This window comes from Anguilla rostrata, chromosome 12, assembly GCF_018555375.3.
Source record: "Anguilla rostrata isolate EN2019 chromosome 12, ASM1855537v3, whole genome shotgun sequence".
NCBI classification, from domain to species: Eukaryota; Metazoa; Chordata; class Actinopteri; order Anguilliformes; family Anguillidae; genus Anguilla; species Anguilla rostrata.
The window spans coordinates 23,975,581-24,002,239 of record NC_057944.1 but is presented as its reverse complement, the minus strand read 5'-3'; the positions used below and the strand labels follow the sequence as shown (position 1 = coordinate 24,002,239).

General features: G+C 40.8%; 1 protein-coding gene across 4 annotated transcripts in view; it reads right to left on the bottom strand.

Annotated features, from left to right (window-relative positions):
- The window catches only part of st3gal4 (ST3 beta-galactoside alpha-2,3-sialyltransferase 4), a 32,853-nt gene extending 10,390 nt beyond the window's left edge, over positions 1–22,463 (bottom strand). For 2 of the 4 annotated variants that reach the window (XR_010324500.1, XM_064302217.1), the window contains exons 1-5: positions 22,111–22,462; positions 6,679–6,746; positions 4,033–4,099; positions 1,045–1,117; positions 13–102 (exon numbers count right to left, since the gene is read on the bottom strand). Coding sequence is in view for 2 of the 4 variants with exons in the window: in XM_064302217.1 (XP_064158287.1) it covers positions 13–102; positions 1,045–1,117; positions 4,033–4,054 (185 nt within the window). In the remaining 2 variants the exon portion in view is untranslated. Of the gene's footprint in view, positions 1–12; positions 103–1,044; positions 1,118–4,032; positions 4,100–4,291; positions 4,393–6,678; positions 6,747–22,110 lie in introns of all 4 variants that reach the window. The other 2 variants (XM_064302218.1, XR_010324501.1) reach the window with 2 other exon arrangements.
- Positions 22,464–26,659: the final 4,196 nt, after the last annotated feature.

Below are 26,659 nucleotides of genomic sequence, written 5' to 3'. Positions count from 1 at the left end.
AGGATTTCTCACTTGAAGTTAAGACTCTCCCATCTTCTGGACACAAGCCAGCTGCCACACAGGTTTTTGCTTGGAACAGGAATCTTCGTGGTCCCGCCATAGCTGAAAGAGAAATGGGCAACCCCACTGAGTCCCGAATGAGCAGCCCCAATGAGTCCAAATCAGCAACCACAATGAGCCCAAATCAGCAACCCCAATGAGCCCGAATGAGAAACCCCAATGAGCCTGAATGAGCAACCCCAATGAGCCCGAATCAGCAACCCCAATGAGCCCGAATGAGCAACCCCAATGAGCCCGAATGAGCAACCCCAATGAGCCCGAATCAGCAACCCCAATGAGCCTGAATCAGCAACCCCAATGAGCTTGAATGAGAAACCCCAATGAGCTCAAATGAGCAACCCCAATGAGCCCGAATCAGCAACCCCAATGAGCCTGAATCAGCAACCCCAATGAGCCCAAATGAGCAACTCCAATGAGCCCAAATGAGCAACTCCAATGAGCCTAAATGAACAACTCTAATAATCCTGAATAAGCAACTTCAATAAGCCTGAATGAGCCACTCCAATGGGCCCAAATGAGCAACTCCAATAATCCTGAAAGAGCAACTCCAATGAGCCCAAATGAGCAACTACAATGAGCCCAAATGAATGATCACGATCATTTTAGCAGCTCATAATTTTGAATGAAAATTGTGAATGAACAAGGTTCTGTTCCAAGGGTGAATACTCTTAATGAGAAGGGTGGAAATATAGCGCAACTACAGTATATAATAGGAATAATTACTGATCCAGGAAATGCAACATTCTGAACTTAAGTCCATCTGAATTAAGTGGTTTAAATTGTGAGTGTTCATTGCAGCTAACTCCAGGCACTCACAGGCTGGTATCATAGACAAAGAAGGATGTTTCATAAGTTGGACAGACACGCCTACAAATACAAGTTAGCCTTTCCACAGTGGGAGGAAAGTAAAAAGAGGGGATATACAAATGTTAAAAAAGAGAGAAAGTAGGAATCAAGAACATGGAGACACAATAGGAACCTTACCTTTGCAGGAAGAACTGGGAGAAGTAGTAAGAGACAAAGAACAGCACCACAGGTATCAGTCTAATGCACCATGCTGTGGAAGGAAAGACAGACAGACAGATACACACACACACACAGTCCACATTATAATCCGCATGCAAAAATGTGCTACAGGAAGAAAGAGACACACAACGCAACAGGCCACTGGTCCTTATGGGTCTGGGAAACAACAAATAAAAGGTGGAAGGCCATGTACAACAATCATAGGGAACTGTGTGTACTACAGTCACAGAGAACACCATGTGCTGCAGTTATAGGGAAGTATTCACTCCGTTTTCTCCGTTTGTACGCATTATCAATATTATCGTCCACTGGTGAAAAAAAGAGCAGGAAAGTGCAAAGAAAATGAGGAACACTTTATTCATGACTTGTTTTGAAATTATATTTTAGCCAGTTAAACACATGCAAGTGAATTCTTCAGAGCACAAAATGACTAATTTTCATATTAAGTGAGTCTTAAACCGCATGGGGTGAATGTTTCATGCTAGGACCCAAGCTATGATTCATGGACATTGCGTGCTGAGGAAAACAGATGATGTCACTGAATTTGCAAAACACTGTGTACTTTCCTTATACTGTAATATTTACAACTGCTGAAAGGGCTTCACCCCAGCATAAAGCCAAGAAAATAAAACGCCTTTCAAACACTCCTGCCAAACGCCAGCGCTTCCACAGCATACAACAGGAGCACTTTACCGCGCTGCGGACAGAGCCCTCTCAAGGTATCTGTGGGTGTGTGGGAGCTCTGTGGAGCTTTGCCTTTCTGGGCATGTGCAGGATGCAGCTGTTGTACTTACTGTATGCATGACGATATGTTTTGCGCAGCACTGTCAATTTCAATTACCCGTTCTTTTGACTGTGCACATGAAACGTTTGCATCTATGCTGGGACTCATCGAACCTTACCACATGTTTTAAGTGGCTCTGGATAAATGCAAGAGCTCATTAAATATATGTGAAATCAGCCACTCCAATGCTGACAGCTGGAAGGGGGGAAAGCAGTGGGTCTTCCAAGGTCAATTCAGTAGATCAGAAGCATCATCTGTGGGCTCAAAATATATGCTGTCTCACGACATCTCTCTCCCAGCACAAGATAAACCATGCAGTGAGAGTGTGGCTTCATTTCCCACACGTCTATGGCCTCCTGGACTAATGGTGTCTGATGCGATGGCGAGAGTGCCAAACCGAAAAATGGGTCTCAGCTGTCTGCGTTAGGCGACTCAATCCCCTAACCCTAACCTTCTGCCAAATCCTCATTCCCTTAACCCTAAGGCAAACACTCAGTCCCCTAACCCTCTGCCAAATTCTCAGTCCACTGGACTACATACAGATATCCCGCTGCTCATCCATTACAGATATCACACAACTAGATACCCACTGGTTCTACGATGATTTGAATGGCATGGCTGTTTTTTATCAGGTGTATTAAACAGTCTACATATTTATGCATTTACACAGCTGGGCATTTCCCACAGCAGGTCCGGTTCAGAACGTGCTCAAGGACACAACATAATACCATATTACGCAACTGTCACACTGCGACAATAAAGCCCTGGGAACAACAGCAAGACGCAAGACTTCAGTCGGGCTTCCGGCCTTTTATTTAATCCCCCTAAAGGAGGGGAATATGGAGAGAGAATGTAGACACACGCCTCAGGTAAACCAAGATAGAAAAATGTACTTCACTGTCGCCCTTACAGGTTTCAGCTAGAAATGGAAAATAATAAACAAATCAAAATTATGCCGTTTGGCTTTCCACACAAACTGTTGTATACTCTATCTCTCTCTCAGTTTATATATTAACAGGGCACACCTGTGTGTAATTTCTGCTCTCTCAGTAAGCGTGATCAGCTTGATTCGTGAAGCGTGATTCCCCTGCTCAGACCAACGCCTTCCACGGCTACGTGTCCTGGGTAATTGCCCAGTATGTGAGGTACACAAACTGTCTGTTTAAAAAACGTAATGTTTTGTGCGATGTCCCTTCCCAGGCATGCAATGTCTTCAACAAACCAGCAAAAAAAAAAAAAAAAAAAAAACACAACCTGACTCTTCATTTTCCCAAGAGAAACCACAAAAAAAAAACCAAGCATGACTTATAAGCAGACTTGGCAACATGGTCACACTACAGACTGGGTATGGTCAGTTGTCTTGAGATACAATGATTATGCTGATATGGGTGGCAGGATGCCATACATATCCTGATACTGATAAACATTAATACACACTTAAAACAGAACCTCATTGGTAAGGAAAATGCACAGTCTTCATGATAATGAATTTAATATAAAAACTAGAAATCTCCACTCATAGACACTGGGCCACCATAATGTCACGCTGCGGAAACAATTTAACAAGTAAAGTTTTAGAAGGTTTGTACGTATGTGTCCGTGTGTATGTGTGTGTGTGGCTGCGTGTGTGCATGTGTATGTTCGTGCTGGCTGCTTATATTCTAGCAAGCCATATTGCACTGTAACACCCATAAGCAATACATTAATAATGTATTCATCTTAAAAAATGATTGGTGCTGATGAGATATGCCTAAGCATCACTTTGTGGGGGTTACATTCCCCATCTTTCCCCAGGCTAAACTTATTTTTACACTGTGTGTGTGTGTGTGTGTGTGTGGTGTTCTGGTGCTGACAGGGAGCTTACTTTTTTCTGTGTGTGTGTGTGTGTGTGTGTGTGTGTGTGTGTGTGGTGTTCTGGTGCTGACAGGGAGCTTACTTTTTGCTGTGTGTGTGTGTATGTGTGGTGTTCTGGTGCTGACTGAGAGCTTACTTGTTGCTCTGTGTGTGTGTGTGTGTGTGGTGTTCTGGTGCTGACAGGAAGCTTACTTTTTTCTGTGTGTGTGTGTGTGTGTGTGGTATTCTGGTGCTGACAGAGAGCTTACTTGTTGCTCTGTGTGTGTGTGTGTGTATGTGTGGTGTTCTGGTGCTGATAGAGAGCTTACTTTTTGCTGTATTAAAGGACATCTTCACATGCTTCTTCCCCTGCTCATCTCAACTGGCAGTGTCATCCTGTAAGGATGGGCACATGAAAAGCCCAATAGTATGAATCATTAACACAGTCTCTCACATACTTCATACTCCACCCTTCCCTGAGGGAAATCTGCTTTGCACTGTCGTGTAAACAACATCAAGCCAAGCAAAAAACACAGCGCATAACGCACAATGCTGTGGACTACCTTGCTGCTTTGTAAACATTCTTACCATTTAAAAGCTGGTTGGATTGTTTGCTACTATATTATGTTGCATCAACATTCAGGAGAGACATAGCAGACTGTGTTGGGCATGGGGTAGAAGACACAAACCTAGGACCGAACAGGAAACAGCATAAGCATTCATACATTTTTAAACTGCTTATAGTAGAACACATAGGCTAGATGTTCTTTGTTGATATCACTGATGAAAAAAGTAAGAAACAGAAAACAAGCCACCTCTGTATCGCTTTTCATTCCCTTGGTCAACTTCAGCCCAGCAATTCCAAGGTTAACTCCATATTGAACAAGACCTTTTGGATTGTCCTTTTGCTTAGCTGTATCAGGAAGACTGCAACAGCCAGCTAGCTAGCAACAAACCACAATCTGATCCCAAACCACAGACTCTGTCTTTTTTATGTACAATAAATAAAATAATACATCACAACGTTATCTGTCCTTGAGCTAGAATGGTTCTCGGAGTGTATTCTAGCTGGAATTGGATGCTAGGTGAGCAAAGAAACATGATGTCCCCATCTGCATAAATGTATTGGCAGCTGTTAGTAGCTATAAAAAAACATTCTCTTTTGCTGTTATGTTTTCAAAAAGCCATCAAAAATGAAAAAGAGAGAAATGGTACCCAAGGTCACTGAGGGCTTCAGAGCTGAAGATTAGGGACACTAGATGGGGATGAAAACATACACCTAGTGTTCTTTTGGGAAGACCTAAGGCATTTTAAATTGTATTAATGTTTATTAAAGAAATTCATTTTATTCATCAATGTATTTGACTTTGCAAGTTAGTTCAGCGTTTCATGTTAAATGTGTTCAGCTAATCTGCTTGCTGCAATGACATATCATCATCTGGATGTTCCAGGTGATTAATGGAAAAACAAGCACGAAACCGTCCAGACTCACGGCGCAACTTGGTAAACTATATTTTTTGGTTGATTTTACAGGCTCATATATGGCAGTTGGTTCTCTCAGAATTCTGACAGATAGCCAGGTCAATATTTTCACTGGAGACTTGATACATCCCGCCTTGTAACTTCAAAGTCCCAGGTCATTTGTGAATGGTTTAAATGGATTTTGAAAACAGACACATGCTACAATCATGATAACGGCAATGACTGTGCTGTGAAGTTTGTAGCCTCATCTAGAAAGTATTTATTTTACAAATATAACGATTGAATTGTTTGACTACACTGTTTTTTGCTCTAAAGACTGAAATAATGTTACAATTTCAGAACCATGTACACACTCCACTGGTATTCTGGTATATGGGGATGTTAGCAGTGTAAATAAACATTATTAAACTTTTTTATCGCTAAACCTGATGTTTTACGGTTAATCTATGTTCGTATGATTCTGAACTCATTGACATGTACCACAGAGGTTAAAACTACACGCACAAAAGGTTGTGGCGTAACATCCTTCAAATCCAAAGCCGATTTACACGTGTTCGATTAGGTTTGAGGCCAACATCAGATCTTTAACAGAACACGAGTCCAGACGCTAGCCAGCTCCAACACATGCTTTCAATTAATCATTTTCGTTGGATGAGCCTGAATTATTTTCTTTGAAGTGCTGATTTAACTTAGCATGCCATGCTCAGACTTCACGAGGCGAGGTCCTACTATACCTGCCACATTTTCTCTGAGGGGTCCCAGGGCTGTAAGCCACTTAGTTTTATATGAGCAGAGCTGGAGATGGAGCAGTGTGGATCTCATAAAAAAAGTATTTCAAAAAGGTTTTATGTTTTCTGTTTCTGCTGTTATGCATGAGGAATGTTCTGTACACAAAATGCAATGCTTTTACTTTGGAAGGAGGCAAAATACCATAATCAGCACAATGTTACAACACTCCTATGAAAGCCATCTCCACAACACAGTCCTTTGCACGCCTCAACTGAGCATTGCACACCACCTCCAGAAACATTTTTGTTGCATTCAAATAAACGATTGCTTCAAGCCACGTGCAGCATCATATTCATGCGCTGAGATTTTGCTTTAAAAATGCATGCAACACCTGCATGCAACGTGTGCAAAAAACAAGTTCCTTAAGCACGCTTACGTGTTCAGCTCCTGCACAATGAAAGGTTTCTGGTTGGGATGACTAAATAAAAACTACATTTAAAGTCAAACTAAAACTTTTCATTGAATCTTGCAGGATGAGCAAGAACAATAAATAAAAAAAAGGTAGGCTATCCAAAACAAACAGCCCTCTTGAACTTCCCCTGAAATGCCCCTGGCTTCCAGTCCCCCAATGGTAAAAAGAATGCATGCTATGCTCTTGTTGGACCCGTATCAAACACCGCCATCTGTTCCTGTGGTGGGTTGTTGGCCTCGCAGAGGCCTTGCGCTGCCTGTCACTGTTGTAGCTCAGAGTAAGGCTTCCCTACCTGTGCCCTGGAACACTGGTGCCGGGCTCTGAACGTGAAAAACTCTCCTCGGGCCCGAGGGATCCTCCCTGCAGGAGAAAAGCACACAGCGGGGTCATGGAAAGCAGGCATACTCCTATGCTTTTCACTCTGCTGAGGAATCTCTGATCCAGTCCTACAGAACTACAGTGTCCTCAGCTCTCAGGGCTTTCCTTTTGAGCAGTGGCCAGTTTAGGTTTTGAGAGCAAGGCGAGTGAAGTGTTTAGCCAGTCGCTGACTTCTATTAACACAATAACGGTCACAGCGCGGTGCATGCTTACCACATGAAATCGTTTCAGCCAAATGACTAAATTGTAAATTGTAACAATACTTCGATTGGAAGCAAACTGCCAAAGTGTCAAAGTGAGTTTGTGCAGAGAGACATATAAAAGACATGCGTTTTATCTATCTATGCTTGTTTCACTAAAATGTTTTTATTACTGTGCATAACACTTTAATTGTGCTGTTATCAGCATGAATGGATATGTGGAATTTTATTTTTCAAAAACACGGCCGTTCAAGTGTGAAGCAACTAAATTGAAACAGCCGCAGATATCCAGGGGTGAAGCTTGAGAGCCGGTACAGGATCCTGACTGTTTAGAACGGAAATACCGATAAGGGCCGGTGTGCATGATGCCTGGGCCCGGGACAAAATTATTTCAACAGGCCCCGCCCCCAATCAATGGCCAACATTTATGAGTGAGCATCACTCTCTCTTCTGGGCCCCCCCCCTGGGCTGGGCCCGGAACAACTTCCCCGGTTGTCCGCCCCAGAAGCCGGCCTGCCGATAAGATAACCAGATACAGATCACGTAAACAGGATCTCTCTCTCCTACACTAATTCAGCATGAACAAATGTCCACCGCTTTGATGGGACAACCCCACTGCATGAGACACACAAACAGTCTCAAGTGTGGTTACATTTTACGATGACGACAACGCTCGTTGCCACAAATGTGATAAAGCAATTACCAGTGAGGGAGGAAAAACGAGCAATATCCAAGGATCTGCCAACGAATCATAATACAAATATGCAGAAATGCCAGGCTTTCAACTGCTTTGCTCACAGTCCTCAATCGCTCACGCGCCCCCCCATCCTGCAGGTATGTCATACATAGTACCAGAGCTGAGTTTGCTAGGCTAATAACAAATGACTGAAAATAGGCTAATGAATGAAAGCAAATTGTTTAGCTATGATTCCTAAGATTTGGCAACTTATTGCAGATTGTCAGGCTGAAGCTGCAGCCAACATGACCCAAACCATCCCTCCTCCCTCTACCACAGGCCCCAGCTGTGTCCAAAGTCCCTTCACGCTTACAGCTACTGGGAGTGGGAGGGTGAGGATAGAAAGTTTTCTAGGTTGTGCATTCTGTTTGTCTGAACTTATTTTAGCCTTCTGCTATAAAGAACACTGGGCCTCATTCACCAATATCTTCCTAAGTTTTTTCTTAAATTTGTTCATAAGAAAGGTCCTAAGAAAAATCTACGTCAGATTCACGACGCGTTCTTAAACCACAGAATTGTTCGCACGTGTTCTTAAAATTATGAATCCCATCGTCCTCGTAAATGTAAAGCGCGTACCAGTTGTTCCTAATTAGCATAGGTAAATGCCCCGCCAATCCCCATAAAAGGGCATGAGACTGCAGGGCCGTGTGCACACAGAGAAATCGAAAAGAAAAGTTGAGAGTGAACAAAGTCAATAATGCCCAAACGAAAATCTAAAGAGGGTGGAGCACCGGACTCCAAACGTAAGAAAGACTTCAGTAGTTCCGAAGTGGAGGTATTGCTGCGGAAAGTGAACAGCAAACGACCTGTCATATTTAGTAGCGCCAGTAGTGGATATAAAATAACACAAAAAAAGATGCATGGGATGCTATTATTCGTTCAGTGAACGCTGTATCCGGAGAAGGTGATGAAGTAAAAAAATATGGTTTGATGTCAAATCTGAGGCAAAAAAAAAAAAAAAAAATGCTGGTGGGAGTGGGCGCAAGGAATTGCGTGTTATGCATTCAAACGACAAAGCGCTTCTCGTCACATTAATACCGGTAATTAAATCAACCGGCAATAAACTGCATCGGAGTAAACCTGTTGTTGCACAAAACACTGCACAAAAAATGTATTGCCAGTCATTTTGGCGTCACCCCCCTAGTGACGCCTCTGAATAAGTGTTCTCTTGTTCAACATGTCCATGTGTTTAAAAAGTGTTACCTTAGTTTGTATTCAAAATTTAAACATTTGCTTTTGCAGTATAACTGAAACCCCCCAAAATAAAAGGTCACTACAATGGTTTGTTTTTTATAATTTATTTACAGATGAACTCCCGCTGAGGCAACCACCCTCTGATCTGGAACCTGGCACCTTAATGCTTTGTAAATAATGAAAATAATTATAAAAAAATATTATAAATGATTAAAAATATCATTGTAATTTATATCCTATAATATTATACAACTGTAGAATTGAAGAAAACGCAAAAACCAATTATTTTGCACAAACATGTCAGTACTCAAATGTGCGTAAGTGTGCTCTTGAGTGTGCGTAGATTCTGTTCTTACCTAAGAACAAATCCCAAATAAGAAAACATTGGTGAATGCCAGAATCTTCGTGAAAACTGCGTAAGTGGGTTTTAAGAAGAAAATTCTTCTTAAGAACGGTTGGTGAATGAGGCCCACTGTTTATTCATTTATTTTACATTTGTTGTTGTTGATATTATAGAGACTTTTTTTTTTTTACATTACTAAAGAATGAATATTTTGTTATACAGGAGAATAATAAAGCAATACCATTTCTTTTGTCATGGTTCTGTGTTTCCGTCTCTGTCTTTCCTTGTTGGGCCGTCAGATGGCGGCACTTCTGTTTTGTGTCCTGCTCCCCCTGTTTAATTGTATTACTGCTTTCAATTATTCTATTATTGTTTTTGGGTTGTCTCGTTTTCCCTTCCCTCTCTGTGGCCTGATTGTTCATGGTTCCTCCTGTGTCTCGTCAGTGTCTGGTCTATTTAAGTTCCCTTCTTCCTTGACTCAGGTGCTGGATCCTTGGTTGTGTTTGTTTGTGTGTGCCTCTGATCATGTTTCTGCCCCGTGTGTTCCTGCCCATGTTCTGTTTTCCACATGCTTTTGGATTTTTGGATTTTCTTTGTTTCCTGTGTTTTTGAAGTTTTTCTTTGTGGTTTTTGAGAGTTGCCCTGCAAGGCTTTTTGTTCCCTGCTTTAATTCCTGTTTTGTCAAGTAAAGTCTTTGTTTCTATTACCGTTTGGAGTTTTGAGTTTTTCCCCTCACTCTGCGTTTGGGTCCTAACCCCCCACTGCACCTGACATCTTTACTATTATTTGTTTTTTTTCTTTATAGTCTTTTCAAAAATAACTGATAAAAGTATTTATAAAGTACACAGCCCATATCAATTTTTTTATATACACATTTTGGTTTCACAATGTAGAAATTACAGCACTTTGTACACACAGCCCAGCCCCCTCCCCCCAAATTTCAACTTTTCAAATTTAGGAAGGTCTACATTCACCTCACGATGGTTAAAATAGTTTCTTAGGATGGTTCTGGGACTATGGTATAGGCTACACTGTGTCTGCAGTGAAGCTGACATCCACTCTGTGTGGGCAATAAAGTTACTCTGTTCTACTGTCATTTTATAACAACTGCTCATTAGATAATCTAATATCCTACTCCGATTTTGCAGCAGCTGCAAATTTGCTATCAGACATTCAAGTGCTCTGCCTGGACTGACCAGTTCTGAACAGTTAGATATAATCACTCCAGACACGCTGTTCCAGAAATAAAGAGCAGGAAATAAACCCAGCCTCTCCTAGACATCCTGTCCAGGGTGACGCAGCCCTCAGACAACATTGACAAGGCTGAGCGTGGATTTGGATCCAGAATTTATGCTTTTTTCCTGACGTTCCCTTCCCCTGCTTCAGGAAGGGAATCCCAAAAATGCCCTGATGAAATGTGGCAGCCACACCGAATTACGTTAAGTTCCAATTTATGAAAGGGGAGGGAGAAATTACAGCACATTCCTTTCCGCCCTTGTTTTTCTCCTCCCTCCCACAAGGCAAGAGAGTGCAAAGTCGCAGTGAGAAGGGAATCCCACAATGCATTGCTCCAAGTGCAGAAGGGAGAATAGGGCTGTTTGGCTCCAAATTCACCTGACCCAATTCCTCCAGGCACATTACCATTCATAAAAAAAGGAAATAGCAACAAAATTTGCTGTTGCTGCAGAACAGATAGAATGTCTTGCCATCAGGAAAATAGGGGAAATATTTTGTAACTATCCACTACCTGTATTTACAAGAAGGAAGGAAGAAGTGAAAATGAGTAGCAAACGCGGGCTCTATTAGACAAAACAGAACATCACAGGTACATCACAAAACTAAACATATCTTTCTCGGAACAAAACGGCATTAAAGAAAATTTAAATAAATAACTACACTTCAAATTGTTTTTAACAACTTGTATGGCAAGAAAGTTTAAATGGCCTTGCCAGCCATTAGCATTTAAACTGTCATGTGCATCTTGCTCATCATTAGCCACTTAAACAGCCATGTGTACCTAGCTCATTGCTAGCCTCACTCGCTGTTAACCATTTGAAATGCCATGTGTACCTCGCTCACTGTTAGCCATTTAAACTGACAAGTGTATCTCGCTTGCCCGTGAATCAATACTCTAGGGCTGCCACTAACGACTATTTTTCTATTGACTAATCTATCGACTATTTTACCAATTAGTCAAATTGACCATTTCATTTAAGTTCATTTTATTTTGACAACAACAAACTGTATATGCCATTGTATAATGCAGCACAAAACAAAATGTAAACAAAGGTTTCTATATTGAAGTCCAAAACTGTAGGTTTAAACTGGCAACTCCAACATAATAAATAAAAAAGAGGGCTTATTATTTAAGTCAGTAGTGCAACTCCAAAATAAATCCAAGTTTCTATTAAACCCCTTATCAAAGTAAAAAAAGTTAGGTCTGCATATTAAACAAAGTGCAACATGTTTAGAGTGTAAGAAACAATGGTGTCCAGCTCAAAGTCCAACTCAAATACTATTGGAATCAAACATCTGTTAGACATGTGTGTTGTAATGTAAGAATTTCAACATGTCCGCATGTTCTGTACTTAGCCTAGCTCTTTCCTTGGAAACTTTTCACTACTAACTAACACTTACATTACAGTGTGAAATATACACATTATATAATACCACTAACCTATTTAAAGACACTCAAAAATAACCTATATAACCGAAATATTTTGAGCAGTAGGGTAAACGTCCCTATTAAGCCCACCAAATCCGCTTTTCAGACATTTTTAATGTATACTGCCCCAATTTAAGTGAGAACATTTTAGTTATAATGAAAGTCTAATCTCTCATTTGAAGTGTCAATAATTCATTTATATCAATTTCTAATGTTTTTATTGTTTAATTTGTCAAAAGTCTGGCATGGGCTTAATGGGTACCTAACGTACCCTTTAAGCCCATGGGTGTTCCAAATAAGCCCACTTCATGATTTGTTGATAAATAAATATATATTTAAAAAATCTTAACAATACAAACTTGTTCTATTCAAATCTGTAATCTCTTAGCTCTCAATAGCTATTTTCTTTTAGTCTCCACTCCTATCCTATGGCCTGTAAATGGCATTTGAAATAGGCATGACCAGCCTTTTTGCTGTGTTGTCAACACAGAAAAAGTTAAACTTACAACATGTCTTCTTTGGAATGTAGCCAAAAAACTATTTACAAACAAAATCAAAACTATAGTGGAAATTACTCTTCAATACTTCATCTTTCAATATGTGTTGTCATTTTGTCTGTATCTCTATCCTATGGTGTGCTGTTGGCATTTGAAATTGGCCAAATTTCTGGTCCAGTCAGCTGGTTGAAAGTGCAGGTGTTTTTATGAAGATTTCTGAAGACCGACTGACTGAATGAAAAACAATTTCAAGTTCAATACTAATGTTCTAAGGATAGTAAATGAGTCAATTTCAGGATTTAAAATTAAACAATAACTGTTAATCACATTTAGGATAGTAGTTTGAAATCATTGTAAAAACACATTTTAAAACCATTCAGTTCATTGTGGAGTAACATTAAAACATACAGTTCATTATGAGGAGACATCAGTCATAACATATTGAAGCTCATGTATCATTAACCTATAACTTAAAAATAAACAAGAAAGATGTCAACATTTCTGCAATTTCTACTTTCTCCTAGACTAAACGTAGGCCTATGCTCTTTGAGGTGATTGTATATTTATGCAATATTTACTCCCAGATATTGACTGCAGAATGACATGGTAGACATCATTTTTTAAAACTCTGTCTCGTTTATTTCGAGTTTTTTTGAGTTTTGAGTGGTGAAAGAATATTTTTATGAATGCCCAGATAGACAATATTGTCCATTATGTCATGGGTGGGGGGTGTAGTTGCAGATGAGACTGCAGGGAGGGGGTGCATGTTAAATGAACGACCAGAGCGACAATGGTGGCGCTGCGAAACTCCATATTCGGCACAGTTGTCGTGTATTGTCTACTAATGAACCTAAAACAATACGTTTCTGTTTTTAACTCGCACTTTGGTTGCAGTAGCACTGAATTTCTGAGTTCAGCAATCTCGGCACGCCGGCGTGCCGACCACTAGGGGCTTCACGCTAAGAGGTTAAAAATGAGTGTAAAAGGTAAATTCATAAAATTAAAAAAAAACGATGAGTCTGTTTAAAATATTGATGTCGATGCATTTTCAGCGTCAATGTAATCGATTACGTCGACTAATCGCGGCAGCCCTACAATACTCACAGCAAACTACCTGCTGATTGTTCTTCTTCTAAAAGCAGGAAAATTAATAGCAAATGTCCATATTTTCCAAGTTATTTTAGTTATGCGCGGACTAATTTTTTCCATGACCTCACAAACCCAGGAGCAGACACACACACACACACATACACACATGAACGCACACACCCATACCTCAAAAAACACAACTGTGTGCCTGTCAGCCGGTGGGTGTTGTTGATTTCCCTATTTGGCAAAGTTAATGTAGCGTTTTTAACATTCCACTCCATATTTACTGCCATCAGTAGACATTCTGCCAGCCTACGCATATTTTTTAATATTTTGACTAGATGAACAGCTTGGGAACAGATGAACTCGTTCTTGTTCACAGTTTACATAGGCAAACAAAATATATAGCCTCTCCTAGCAACAACAACAACAAGCTCATTAAAAGTTGTGTGCTTTTCTAATGAGTGTAAACAAGCCGGTTAAATTCTGACAGTTCCCTACAGGGTGACTTTGTGGGAGGAACCAGATCTGATGCAACAAAATTCAATTATCTGCCCATTTCCTTCTGTCACAACTGTAATCTTCTGGCAAAAGACTTCCGTTCTTCACTGACATGGACTGTTTACCAAAACTCGCATTTTGCAAGATGCATCTTGCAATACGTGCAAGATGACGTGAACAGAGATTAATAAAAAGGCATCACATTCCGTTAAAATGTAACATTTTAATGTTATCATAATGAATGTTTAGTTGTTATTTTTACAGTCAAATGTGTCAGGGTTTCACATATGCCAGGCAAGAGCACACTGGAACTGTTCCTTCTCCATCTCAAGGGACTGTGTTGGGCCCGAAGATCACGCTGGTATTTTTTAGGGATAGGATACGGAGCTTGGGCGAATGCAGAGCAGTGACCTGGCACAGGCGAGGGTGGGGGGAAAGATTGTGGGGCCCAGGCTGCTTGCGAAACACAAGACTCAGCCTGAAGGTTGTGCATTCTCTACGTATTGGGAGCTTTCCCACAAGCTCCCCCCCCTCCCCCCAGCTGCTAAAAAGGAAGGGGGGGGGGGGTGGTTGCTATAGCTGCTATATAGGTCTCACATGACCAGTCGGAGTTCCCATGCAGGCACTTTTTATGCAGCAGGATGCTTCAGCACTCGCTCTCAGAGTTTGGCTTGGTCTTGGTGACAGCGGGACCTTGTTCCCCTCCAACGCGGAACAGATAGCGGGTCCAGCTGGGGGTGGGGGGGGCCTGAGCTGTCTGTTGTGAATTACCCAGAAGCTTACCTTGCAGAGAGCAGACGAGAGCTAACATTTTTTTCCGCTGCCCTGTATCTTTCCTCGTTTTTTTGGCCTTAGCCCATGGAGCCAGGGGCTCCACAGACACTGTTCAGCCATGTTTAAATGTTTCAACATTTTCACTGTACTCTTGTGCAGTATCGCTATCGCTATGTGCGCTATGGAGGACTGATGACCCATCAGCGGGAACAAAAGGATGCAGGCGTGGTTTAGCGTTGTATTTGGCATCCCTGAAAAGCCTGGTGGTTCAAGTGATAAAAAATGAATATGAACTGTATAGTAGGTTATATCTCAAGTGTTGGCAGCCACCAATAAAGTAATACTAGTAATCATAATAATGATAATAATAACAACAATATCCTAAATATCTGATAAGGAATAACATCAAGTAGCCTAATAACAGCCTAATACATTTGATGTATGCAGCTCCTTATCAAACAAACAACAACTGTACTGCAATGAAGTCTGAGTGACTTGAGGAGGAAATCGACTGGAGCAGACTGTGAGAGCCTGATATCAGAACGCAGCACTTCACACAATCCCAGTCAGCAAAATTTAATCTCCATGCCTCAGCGAGGATTAGAGATTAAGGTATCCAGGAATGTATCACTCCTAATGCTTCTATGAACTGTATGGCTACGTCAGGAGCCAGGAGGCTGAACAGCCCCCGCAGGTGCATGCCCACGATTAGGCTAGGGAAATAAGCAAATACCTTCGGCCACTCTGGAATTTGACTCCTGCAAGTCACCTTCAATTTTGGCTGGTGAAAATACACACTTGGACACACACCATGGATGTACCATACCCAATCGTATCCAAATTTAAGAGTCAAATCATGCAATTCAAAGCAACTAGAGCACATGCGTCTGAATTTCCATTCCACAGTCCTTATGAGAGCATCTGTCTCGCTGAGTCTGGATTGCCACAGCTTTGTGCACAGAAAGCATGCTCTCACTCCAGTAACCAGTGAGCCTGACTGTACAGCTCCAAGCATCAGCCACGTCATTTCCCTCTAGGACTGGCATATGCAGCCATAATAACTCCAAATTTGCATGTGTGCAAACAGGCATGAACACATGTGCACTGTGCGCACATGCAGACAAGCATATACAGGCACACACACAGGGCCATACACCTTTAAAAGAAACAAGGACAACCAGCATCTACAAAGCAGAATAATTCTGTTAAAGGGGAAAATGAATGGGAGTGAACTGGGAGCCTGACAACCAGAAGCAGGGACAGCTGATGTAGTTAGTATTCATACTATGCACACACTATGGGGTAGGCTCCACAAAATGACTTATGTTATGCCAAAGTGAAATATGTCTTCAAATAATTATTTTCCGTAAAATTAGTTTAACTTTATGTCACGGCCTGGCTCAAGGGACAGCATTTAAAAAGAAAATTCACCTTTATTTAAAATAACCTAATTATACCCAAAACAAGACAAACATGGGGTGTGAAAGTCAACATTATCAGTAGTGTAGGTGAGTGGATGTACGAAAGTTATGCTGAAGCAATGTTGTATGGTGTAAAACCAAAAACACAACCAACACCAAAACAGAAACCAAACAGTGGAGAGACAGCTCTCCCTCAAACTGGAGACAGGCATCTTAATCTTTCTGGGAGCCCTGAACACAGGTGTTCCCAATTGCACCAATGACCCTCTGTTCTGCCCTTCAGGCACATGTGAACAATACCACAACGAGCAGCACAGGGAGCAGAGTAGGGGGTCATCACACTTACTTTGCCTACCCTGGAATTGTTTTACTGATTTTAAGCCAAGCTGGATGTTCTACATGTCGGATGTATAGGTATCAGACTTGGTATCTGCAGATACTGAATGTTATAGAGTACGCAGATCAGATCGGAGAAAAAAGGCTGGATCAGGACATCCCTAAGTCTGGCAAATTGCAAGGATTTAGCATTGGCAAAGGAAGGGATTTATTTTTACTGGCTACTGCAAGGTGAGGAAAAACAATGTCTGACTTTAATTGAGAATGAAACATATCCTCCAGATACACCTGAGACACAGATAAAGGATGTGCGAGCGTGTAGCAGGCGATTTCGCCCAGATGATTTTGAGGAGAACATTCAGGCATCACTACTGAACATACCAAGCGACCGTCCATTACCTCAGTCAACACCCTCTTCACCTAGTATGGGAGATCTGGGGGTGATGTCTCCAAACTAAAACTGGCCACCCATTGTAGTTCTTCCAAAATGATAAAGGGTAGGGGTGCACATCATTATGATGTACACCACTTACACCTATTACCAAATGTACACCTTTCGCTGCCGATACCTCTGTGCAGATTGCTTAGGCCAGCCACTGACAGAGACTTAACCAGTTACACCTTGATCTGTTAAATGAGGTTAATGTCGTTTCGTGGTGGAATTTCCCTTTGAACAAACAACCGTAACTAATTTTGAATGTGCTTTTACTGGACTCAGCAGGTAGCTGTAGAAATGCTGCAAGGCTGAATGAGAACACAGCATCAGATATCATGCACCATGTAGCATTTAGCACCTAGAGAGACAAGACCGCACCACACAAGATCCATTTCAGAAAACAAAAAAATGAGACAAAACCAGCAGGAAATTCCCCAGTGTGTTGTTTCAAAAAGTCTGCTTATTCCTGCCCCCTAGAAGCAAATAATGTTTGCTCAGTAGCAAGATGTGAGCTGTTTTAGGAACATTAAAACAAGGGAAAATATGTGTTGTGCAGACAACCTGTGCCCCCATTCATTTTGGCTGCGCCTTTTTTGTCCAGAACACAGCAGTTGCAATCATTAATAATCATTAACAAAGGTCAATGCCCTGGAAAGCATTTAAGCAAGATCATTAAGTGTTTCCATATTTGTGGTGTGAGGAGGGAATGAAAGGAGGACCCAACTTCATGACTCAAAAATCAGACATGTGTGTGTGAGCGCGCAAGGGAAGCCAGTTACCTCTGGTCCAAAAACACCAGTGTTCAGACAGCTGGCAGCTAGCAATAAATACTCTAATGGGATCAGTAAGGGACGCTTATAAACAAACCTAATGCACAAGTAGAATTTAATGCAATAATGAATGTGTTTAAACTCAAACATTTGTTTCCTCTACAAATCAAGTGATGCCAAAAAAAAAAAAAAAAAAAAAACATTTTTAAAAACAGTTTCACAAATGCCACTTGTGACACTGTACGTAGTTAGTGTCAAAAAAATGACAAGTTCACACACAGTCCGGTGTTAATTCAAATCTAACAGTGTTAATTCAACTCTTAACAGAGAACACTTGGTCCCACATTCCAGGGTGGGATAAAATTCTATCTGTTAAATAGTTGAATTAGCACTGGACATTTTACTGAGCAGAAGAGAAGACTGAAGAGTTATCATTGCGAATGATGGTACATGATAAAACATTTAATTTCACTTTCAACTATGTCTGTGTTGTTTTGTATATCACGGTGTGTGAAGGTATTGACTACATTAGGGACATATGTGCTACTTCTCAACAACTGGATTGTTGAGTCTACTCTAAATCATCGGGCATTCTATGGGACTATTATTGTAGCAGAGTTATTTGCAAATTCGTACATAAATCTGTAAATGCATACACAGATCTGTAAATGCATACATAAATCTGTAAATGCGTACACAGATCTGTAAATGCATACATAATTATTTGCAAATGCGTACATAAATCTGTAAATGCGTACACAGATCTCTAAATGCATACAACTTAAATATTGAATGCGTACAATTTAAATGCAACAATTTTAAAAAAATGCTACAGATTGTAATATGCAGCTACAAAATCTTAAATGCATACACAGATCTGTAAATAAATCTGTAAATGCGTACGCAGATCTGTAAATGCGTAGACAGATCTGTAAATGCGTACATAGATCTGTAAATGTCCATATCATCAGTTACAACCAGAGACTGTAAAAAATATGGACAAAGCTACTGTGACGCCACCCATTGACTCTCCGTGGGTCTCTAAAACACGTTATGAAACTCAATGGCGGGCGCGGCCATGTTGTCGGCTCTGTGATTTTTACAATGTGATTGACAATCCGGTGCGGAAAAGCCCATCAACCTGAACGAACGATTGCAGAACGAACTTGAGGCTAGCTGACTGTCTGCCGTTATGTTTTAAAATATATTATCAGATGTTTACGGAGTTTAATTTCCATCCGTGACTGTACTGTGTCATGTAATCACGTTATATGTATGATGTTAAACATACAATTATGTTCAGTTATCTTCAATTTATGTTTCTCAGCAAAACGAATATGCTTAGTTAGCATATCAGCTTGCCAGTGAGCTAGGTAGGCTATCCGTGGTTAGCTCACGCATTAGCAATATGAACCACAGGGGAAGAACATTGACTACACTGATGGTCAATCAATCAGAGATGTGTATACTGGTGATTTGACTAGGCTAATTTTCGTATAACTGTCTGGCAGACCTGCTGTTAACCGAGCAGGTTATCGTCGTAGGTTTTCGCCACAGTCAGTTAATGAGCCAGTAACTGCTACTAGCCACTCCATCGCCGTTTGTGGTGTTCACTTGCTGGGTGACGCTAGCTGACCGATCGTTCGCAAATCACTTTCTACCGAATAAAAATTAACACTCAGCGGTGATTAACAAATCTACCAAGTATTTTAATAACTGATCTGCAGGCGTGTAAATATGACAACGCACTTTGTACAGCAAGTTTTCCACCTGGTACATGAAGACAAAAATAATGTAGCCTACATTGAATTTCTAATTATTATTAGGCTATTATTTTTTTCTTGTAAATCATCTAAACCAGGGGTCCTCAATCTTATCCAGAAAGGGCCAGTGTGGGTGCAGGTTTTTGTTCCAACCAAGCAGTTACACACCTGATTCTACTAATCAGCCACTAGAGTCTTTGCTAAGGACCTTGATTAGTGGAATCAGGTGTGTAACTGCTTGGTTGGAATGAAAGCCTGCACCCACACCGGCCCTTTCTGGATAAGATTGAGGACCCCTGATCTAAACCAATGGAGAAAAGCCAATATACGCAAGGAACCCCCAGGACCGATTCTGAGAACCACTGTCTTAAATGCCTAGCTTGTCGGTCTCTTAAATGCTAAAAACATGTTCCTTTCTAAATGCCAAGATGGTTAATTTCTGTGTGTGTGATTTCATCGTGTGTTGTATGTTATTCAGCAAATGAACCTTGAGACTCTTAATTCGCTTCGTGAAACTGAAAAAGTGTTTATCCCAAAATCGGGATTATAGTAGCTTTGTCACATGCATGAAGCATGGCCCAGGTAGACATTTACGGAATGTACACGACTGACAAGCCGTCAAACACAGATTGAATGTTTGCCGGTTAAGGTTAGCTAGCTAGTCAAATGGCTTGGTAGCCGAAGTTGTGAACTGTTTTAGCATAGGCTACTGGACTACCAAATATAGCAAGCTGATTACGCTTTCTGCCAACTAATTATTTGGTTAAGTAGGCTAAAGGAAATAGTAAAAATGACTCGGCTACCGAAAAACTTAAGAGGAGGATTATTTTATGGTCGTCTAGTGCAGCTGTAAATAGCACACGCCATAATTAAATCACCACGAAATAGGATGACTTCACACAGGTGGACCGTGGCCGGAGCCTCAATGTCAAGGCCAAGAGGCGCCACCGCCCACCCCAGTGGCCATAGACTGTAGCCCCTACTGTAGCTTAGTCCTTTGCAGTAATCAGGAAGTGACGCAAACTGTACCTCATTGGTCCACAACAAATATTATAACAGTGCCCAAATTACACAACAAATCATGAAATCGACCCATGGACAGTCATAAGACGAATAAAACACACATATTGTGACTATTTGTTCTCATGAGAAAAATTTATTGACTTTGTATTTTGACCGCATTTGTACCGTAGACTTACATGGAAACCGAATATGAAAACACCTATACTGGAGCCAACCGTAGTGGCGCTAGTGAGCAACCAGGAACAACAAGACCAGGAAATGAGCTTCAAAAACGAAGTCTGGTTTTGGCCGCTTGGTTACAACTCAGGCGGGCCTCTCAATTGGCTGTCTTTTTACACATTATTTTTGCTACATTTCTGCCGTGGCAGAGATTGCAAATGCGTGTGGCGATTTGCAATGGAGATTTCTAGGTTAACTGCGACTCCCATGGTGAATTTATACATGAAACATCCAATCGCCGAGTTTAAAATTCTGTAACATGAGCGGGTAACTGCGGGCAAGAGAGTATACGATGAAAACAGAGTGGTGAACTGCACGCGAGGTTGAATAATTAAGGGTAACGGATACTCATAATTTGGCAATCAAGTCTAAAAATAAGGCCATTTAAAATAGTGCTTAACCTATAGTTTCACCTGGGTTATGATGGCTGCTGTCAATGAGACAGGCTAGCCATTTGGACCTTAGAAAAACCCATGGGTAAGTAACGTTTGCTTTTTGTTTTTTTTAAATAAACGCAAGGTAACAAATTGATAATAGTATAAAAATGTAAAGTTAAAATGAAAGCCCAAAATCAAGGATTAAGAGATTATATCAAACAACGTCCGAAAACTAACTAACAAAGACAATGTCTGGAAAAGGGAAACAACCTGGTAGAAACACGTATCATCAAGGAACATTCTTTGATACCTGTTCCAATGACAGCATAGGTAACGTTAAATGTGTGTCATGAGTGATGGTGGCTAACGTTATGCCACTTAAAAATTACACTAGATTCACAAAGGATGCCACGTTCATACAGCTATGGTATGGTCATGACTGGCACATCACGCCTTCTCCTCTTAAAAGACCGAGGGAAGCAAGCTAACAGCTAGAAGAAAATAGCCCTGTGCATTCACTTGAATTAATGGTATTTGAATGGCGGAATTTTGAGAAGCTCCTTTAGTTGTTTCGGCCACTTCAGTAATGATATAATATTATGCGTGTTAACTATACATTTTTTTAGACTCCACCTAACGAGTCAAAAACCGTTATTGAGCAAGCTACCCTGTGGAGCTGGCTAGCTAGCTAACTTACTGTACACTGTCCCGCGAAAATGTGTCGCTGTGAAAATGCGACACATAAAAAAGCTAGCCTGTTATTTTAACGAGTTAACTGACGCTACTAATCTGCATATTAATATAATAATTGTTCACCAATTATAACGTAATCTATCTGCTAAATGAGCCAGCGCTAGCTCGCTAATATTGGAATAACTAGTTAGTAAGCATCCATGTTTCATTTTTGACTCTCATTATCATTTGCTTAATTACAGATAGAAGAAATCTTAATTCGATTTTGTTTTCTAAGAAGGTTGCTAACAAGTTTGCAAGCTAACTTACCAGTGATGAATCTCAGATAGCACACAAGAAGGACAGTAAGTTCAAAATGCGATGGAAGCTTGATCGCACAAGTAGTAGTATCCTGCTAGTTTGTGGACGCTGAATGAAGAAGTTGTCGCGTCTCCTTATTCTACTGCAAGAGGAGGGGTGTCATTAATTGGATGAATGTAGCTAACGCTACTTTGAAATATTTGCAGTTCTAATACACACAGCTCCAGCGTTCCATGACAATGAAATATTTCGCGGCGATTAAGAATCGCAATAATAACCAAAGTAATAAATGGTCAGTTATCTGACTGCAGTGGTAACCCAGATGCTGGTAGATCTCTGAACCGAGGATGCGAACCTGCATCAGGAAGCGAGTTGCGCGCAGATACAATATTGTTCGCTAGGCAACCTGTATGTTGCGGTCGTTTGGGTGTAGGGAAGGTTCCCTAGCAACTTTATAATTTACCTAGCAGAGAAACAAAGTGGGCTTTTAAAAATTGTATCACATAGGTCTAACACAACTAGATCTTGTAGAACACCAAACTTGAACAAAAGAAATGTAAACAGGCTACAACCCCCCAGTTTTAAATCCTGTAAATTGACTTCCATCATTACATATTACATTACATTACATTCATTTGGCAGACGCTTTTATCCAAAGCGACGTACAAAAGTGCATTTTCATGATCGTAGACAACTGCTGAACACGGGTTCAGTAAGGTACAATTACTTATTTTGTACAGCTATTTCTAGCCGAGAACAATGAACACTATCCTGGACTAACATCTGCAAAGCCAACTAGGCAGAAGAATAAGCTACAGTATTAGGAAAAATACAATTTACCAAGAAGTGCAGGGATGGGGCAACATGTAACAAGTGACAGGGAAAAAGGGTATTTTTTATTTTATTTTTATTTTTTTATATTTATACAGCGTGGTGGTGGTTAGTCTAGGTATAGTCTGAAGAGATGAGTCTTCAGGCCACCGTGGAAGATGGATAGTGAGGGGGAGGTTCGGAGAGGGACGGGGAGTTCGTTCCACCACTGGGGAGCTAGGGTGGAGAAGCCATAATAATTATTACTGGTCCTATATTTGTTTTTGGTAATGTAGAGATGTAAAAAATTGATATCTTGGCAGTAAAATGATGACATGATGGCATGTCATAAAAATAAATTATTATAGCTGGTTCAGCCAATATTAGGCCTAAGTAACATTAGTTGATCTTCTTCGCCTCCTTCCTTTGTTTAGTGCTTCTTGCCGTTCACACTGCACTGTCGCTTTATGTTCAACTCTCTGTGCCTTCAGTGGTAGATGACCCTCTCTGGTCAACTACCAAAGACTTTCCCTTAAACTGATTATTGGGCTTGCCTTGTTAATCAATCTGTGATTAATTCACAAAATGCTCAGTACCATCTGATAGAGCCAGCTCTGCTCAAGTAGGATATTAGGTGAGTAATAAAATTATCTTTATTTGCGTCACAGATTGATACAATATTTAAAATTGTCGATATATGCACTCTGCATTCTCCGTATTCACACTTGAAGAATATTCATGGAAAAGATCTGCAATGCACAGATTTTGTAGGTTTTGCCTATTTAGATGATCATGAAGCATAGGTTTTGTTAGATAGCCTATATTGCAGGTTTTGCAACATGGTAGTTGTATCTTATTTGGTTAAGCGTAACTGACTTTTCCAAATTAGATGGATCATTTAATCTCCCTAAAGTGATGTGAAGAAAGAAGATGTTTGTTTACCTGCAATGGATTATTCAGATCAATGTGATAACCATTACAATGAGCACTTTTTGAAAATATTGTCTTCTTGTGGTAGGCTATCAACTTAAATCACGCACAAAAGCACAAATAAAATGTAGCGGTGGTTGTTAGACGTAAGCAGGGAAAGCTTTCTTCTGTTTCTTTCCGATTTGTTTACCAATAATTGTATTTATGCCGCTGGCAGTGGCTGTGGTTCTGACATTTTTAAGGAGAATTCAACATATTTTTGAAGTGTGCTGTAAATTAATTTGTAGTTTGTACTCATTTGAAATTGTACCATTTCAGCCTTGTTGTTGTGTCTGTTAAAATAAATAACGCATGTTTATAGGCTGTTGGCCTATATATGTCTGTTGTGTTTGAATATGAGCACAACATCTTTACGAGCTCAGTCACCTTGATAGCAGCTGTTTAGTTTCATGTGGAACTGTAGCCTATTACAGGTTTATAGCTAGGTTAGGCTGAGCAAACAAAAAAGAGCAGTTTGCACTGTGTCTCGTCACAAAATATGTCACATCTGTCCAGAGAGTGGACACATTAGGGACTCTAAAAGAAAATTCTGAGGATTTGGACATTTTAATCCCAGATTAAGGTCATAATCCCTAGGGTTAAAGTAAAGGGCATGACCTGGACATTAAACATGGGACGAAATGCTTAAACCTTCACATAGAGGGGATAGGAGTTATGCCAGATGAGACAAACTGAGGCGCGAAGGCCAGAATGCTACCAGGGTTTCCACAACCAGAGACCACATCATTCTGTCAGTGTAATGCCTGTCCCCAAGGCCATTAACCTAGAGCTGAAATTCATCAAGACATCTCTCTATCCCAGATGCCTGGAGCTGTCATGCCAGATGAAGCATTCTAGAGGTTAATGCCCCTCCTCACAGTTACTCTGTTTAAGTATAGAGCAGCACACTTCCAGCTGGGTGTTCATTGACTAAATTGCCAGGCAGGGTGCTAATGCTAACCTGAAACCCATGTGCCAATTCAAACAATGCTGGATCAGTCTTTCTGTTGCTATGGAAACCGCCATACACAGCTCTGTGGAGCCTGTGATGTAAGAGTCAGGGGTCCTGCCTTCTGTCTGGTCTCCAGGGTAACTGGGAAAATCTTGTGGAAACCGTTCTGCAATGCATAGTCAGATGCCAAATAGGCTGGTCGACGTTTGGGGCACTGGGCCACTTTTGGGCCGTAATTACATTACGCCATCCATCCCACCCCTCCGCTGGTCTACGACCGCAGTCTCCCCCACTCCCCAGCCTGCAACTGCAATCTCCTCTTTCTATGTAGGGCTGGTTGGGGTGGGCCGGTCAAGGCGAGAAATGGCAGACTCTAATTTTGCTCCCAGTTTAGCCCTGCTGTGAAGCACTCCAGCCACTTATGATTCCACTACGACTTAAATAAAAACAGAAGGCCAACACCCAATTTTTGAGATCTTCAGGTCTACACCTTTTCCCTGGCAAGCTGACCATCTTAACACCAGTGCACGGGATTGGCACATTCTAATTCTTCAGGGTGGTGTTTTGCTGACGCAAAGTATACCATCAAAACAGAGCAGCGGATTGACAAGCACATTGACGCTGACACATAGGCTTAAGCTAACAAGCTAAAAAAAAAGAAAACAACTTCAGTGCACAAGATGTCAAAAGTCTTTAACTGACAAAAATAAGTGTTTCCAAAAATAATATACTGTCTTGACAAAAAAATTGCTGTCTTGTGTTGTTTGTGGTCCATTGTTACCATGGAGTTTGTACAGCAAATAAAAGTCTGTGAGAGCCCTTAAGCACTGGTCAATCATACTGGATGCTGGAGGATTACCAAACCACCTCCTGTTCAATCTGGAAAATATTTTTGCTGGGTCAGGTTACGTCAGCTTCCTTTTCTAGTTTTTTTTGTTTTTCCATTCAGACACACCCATCTCATTAAAACCGTGTCACAATTAAGCCGTTACATAAAGTAACCTCTGAATAAAAATATACACAAGTACTTCATGAGGTGATCAGATCACACAAGTCTTTTAAGATTGCCTCTCTTAGTATTAATTATACAACCCAATACTGCATAATGGGATGAGCAAATCTATTCCTGAAAGACACAATGCTGGATTGGTTGTAGACTAGACCAAAGTAAACATTTCACACAGGGACAGTAGAGTGGTTTCAGATCACAAGCGTACAAAATTATTGAGCTAGAATGTAAATTACTAAATTATTGGGCTGATTAAGAATTGAAAGCAAGTTGGCTGCTTTCCCACCCCTAAAATATAAATGTACCATTGTCCTTCAACCTCTCTCTTTCTGGAGTCCCCTTTGACGGCAGATTGTGTGTTGTCATAGCCCAGTTTGATATCTGTTTAATGCTCATTACTCAAAGATAAAAGACTCCCTGGTGTTAAAGTCATCACTGCCTCAGAACAAGATGAGCATTCAGGCATCCATGTACAACAGCAACCTAAGGGAAGAAGCTATGCTCCATCCCTGAAATGATATTGTGGCAACAAAAGCCTCTTAGAGCATCTGTGCCAGCCCAAGATTAGTTTGCTTTCTGTGGTGTCACAATGCTGGACTGCCCCAACAGGAGGCCTCTGTGATGTTCTTTCGGAGAGAGCTTAATTTCAAATGACTGGTAATCTCTTTAATCCACATCAGAGATCGCATTATTAAAAATGGGTTTTGGAGGGAAGTTTCCACTATTTGTTGGTGAGGTTTAGGTGTTGAGGTTTAAGTTGAAAACACATGGAGGTTTTTCAGATAAAAAATAATGGAATTTGTTCAAAGCAAAATGTT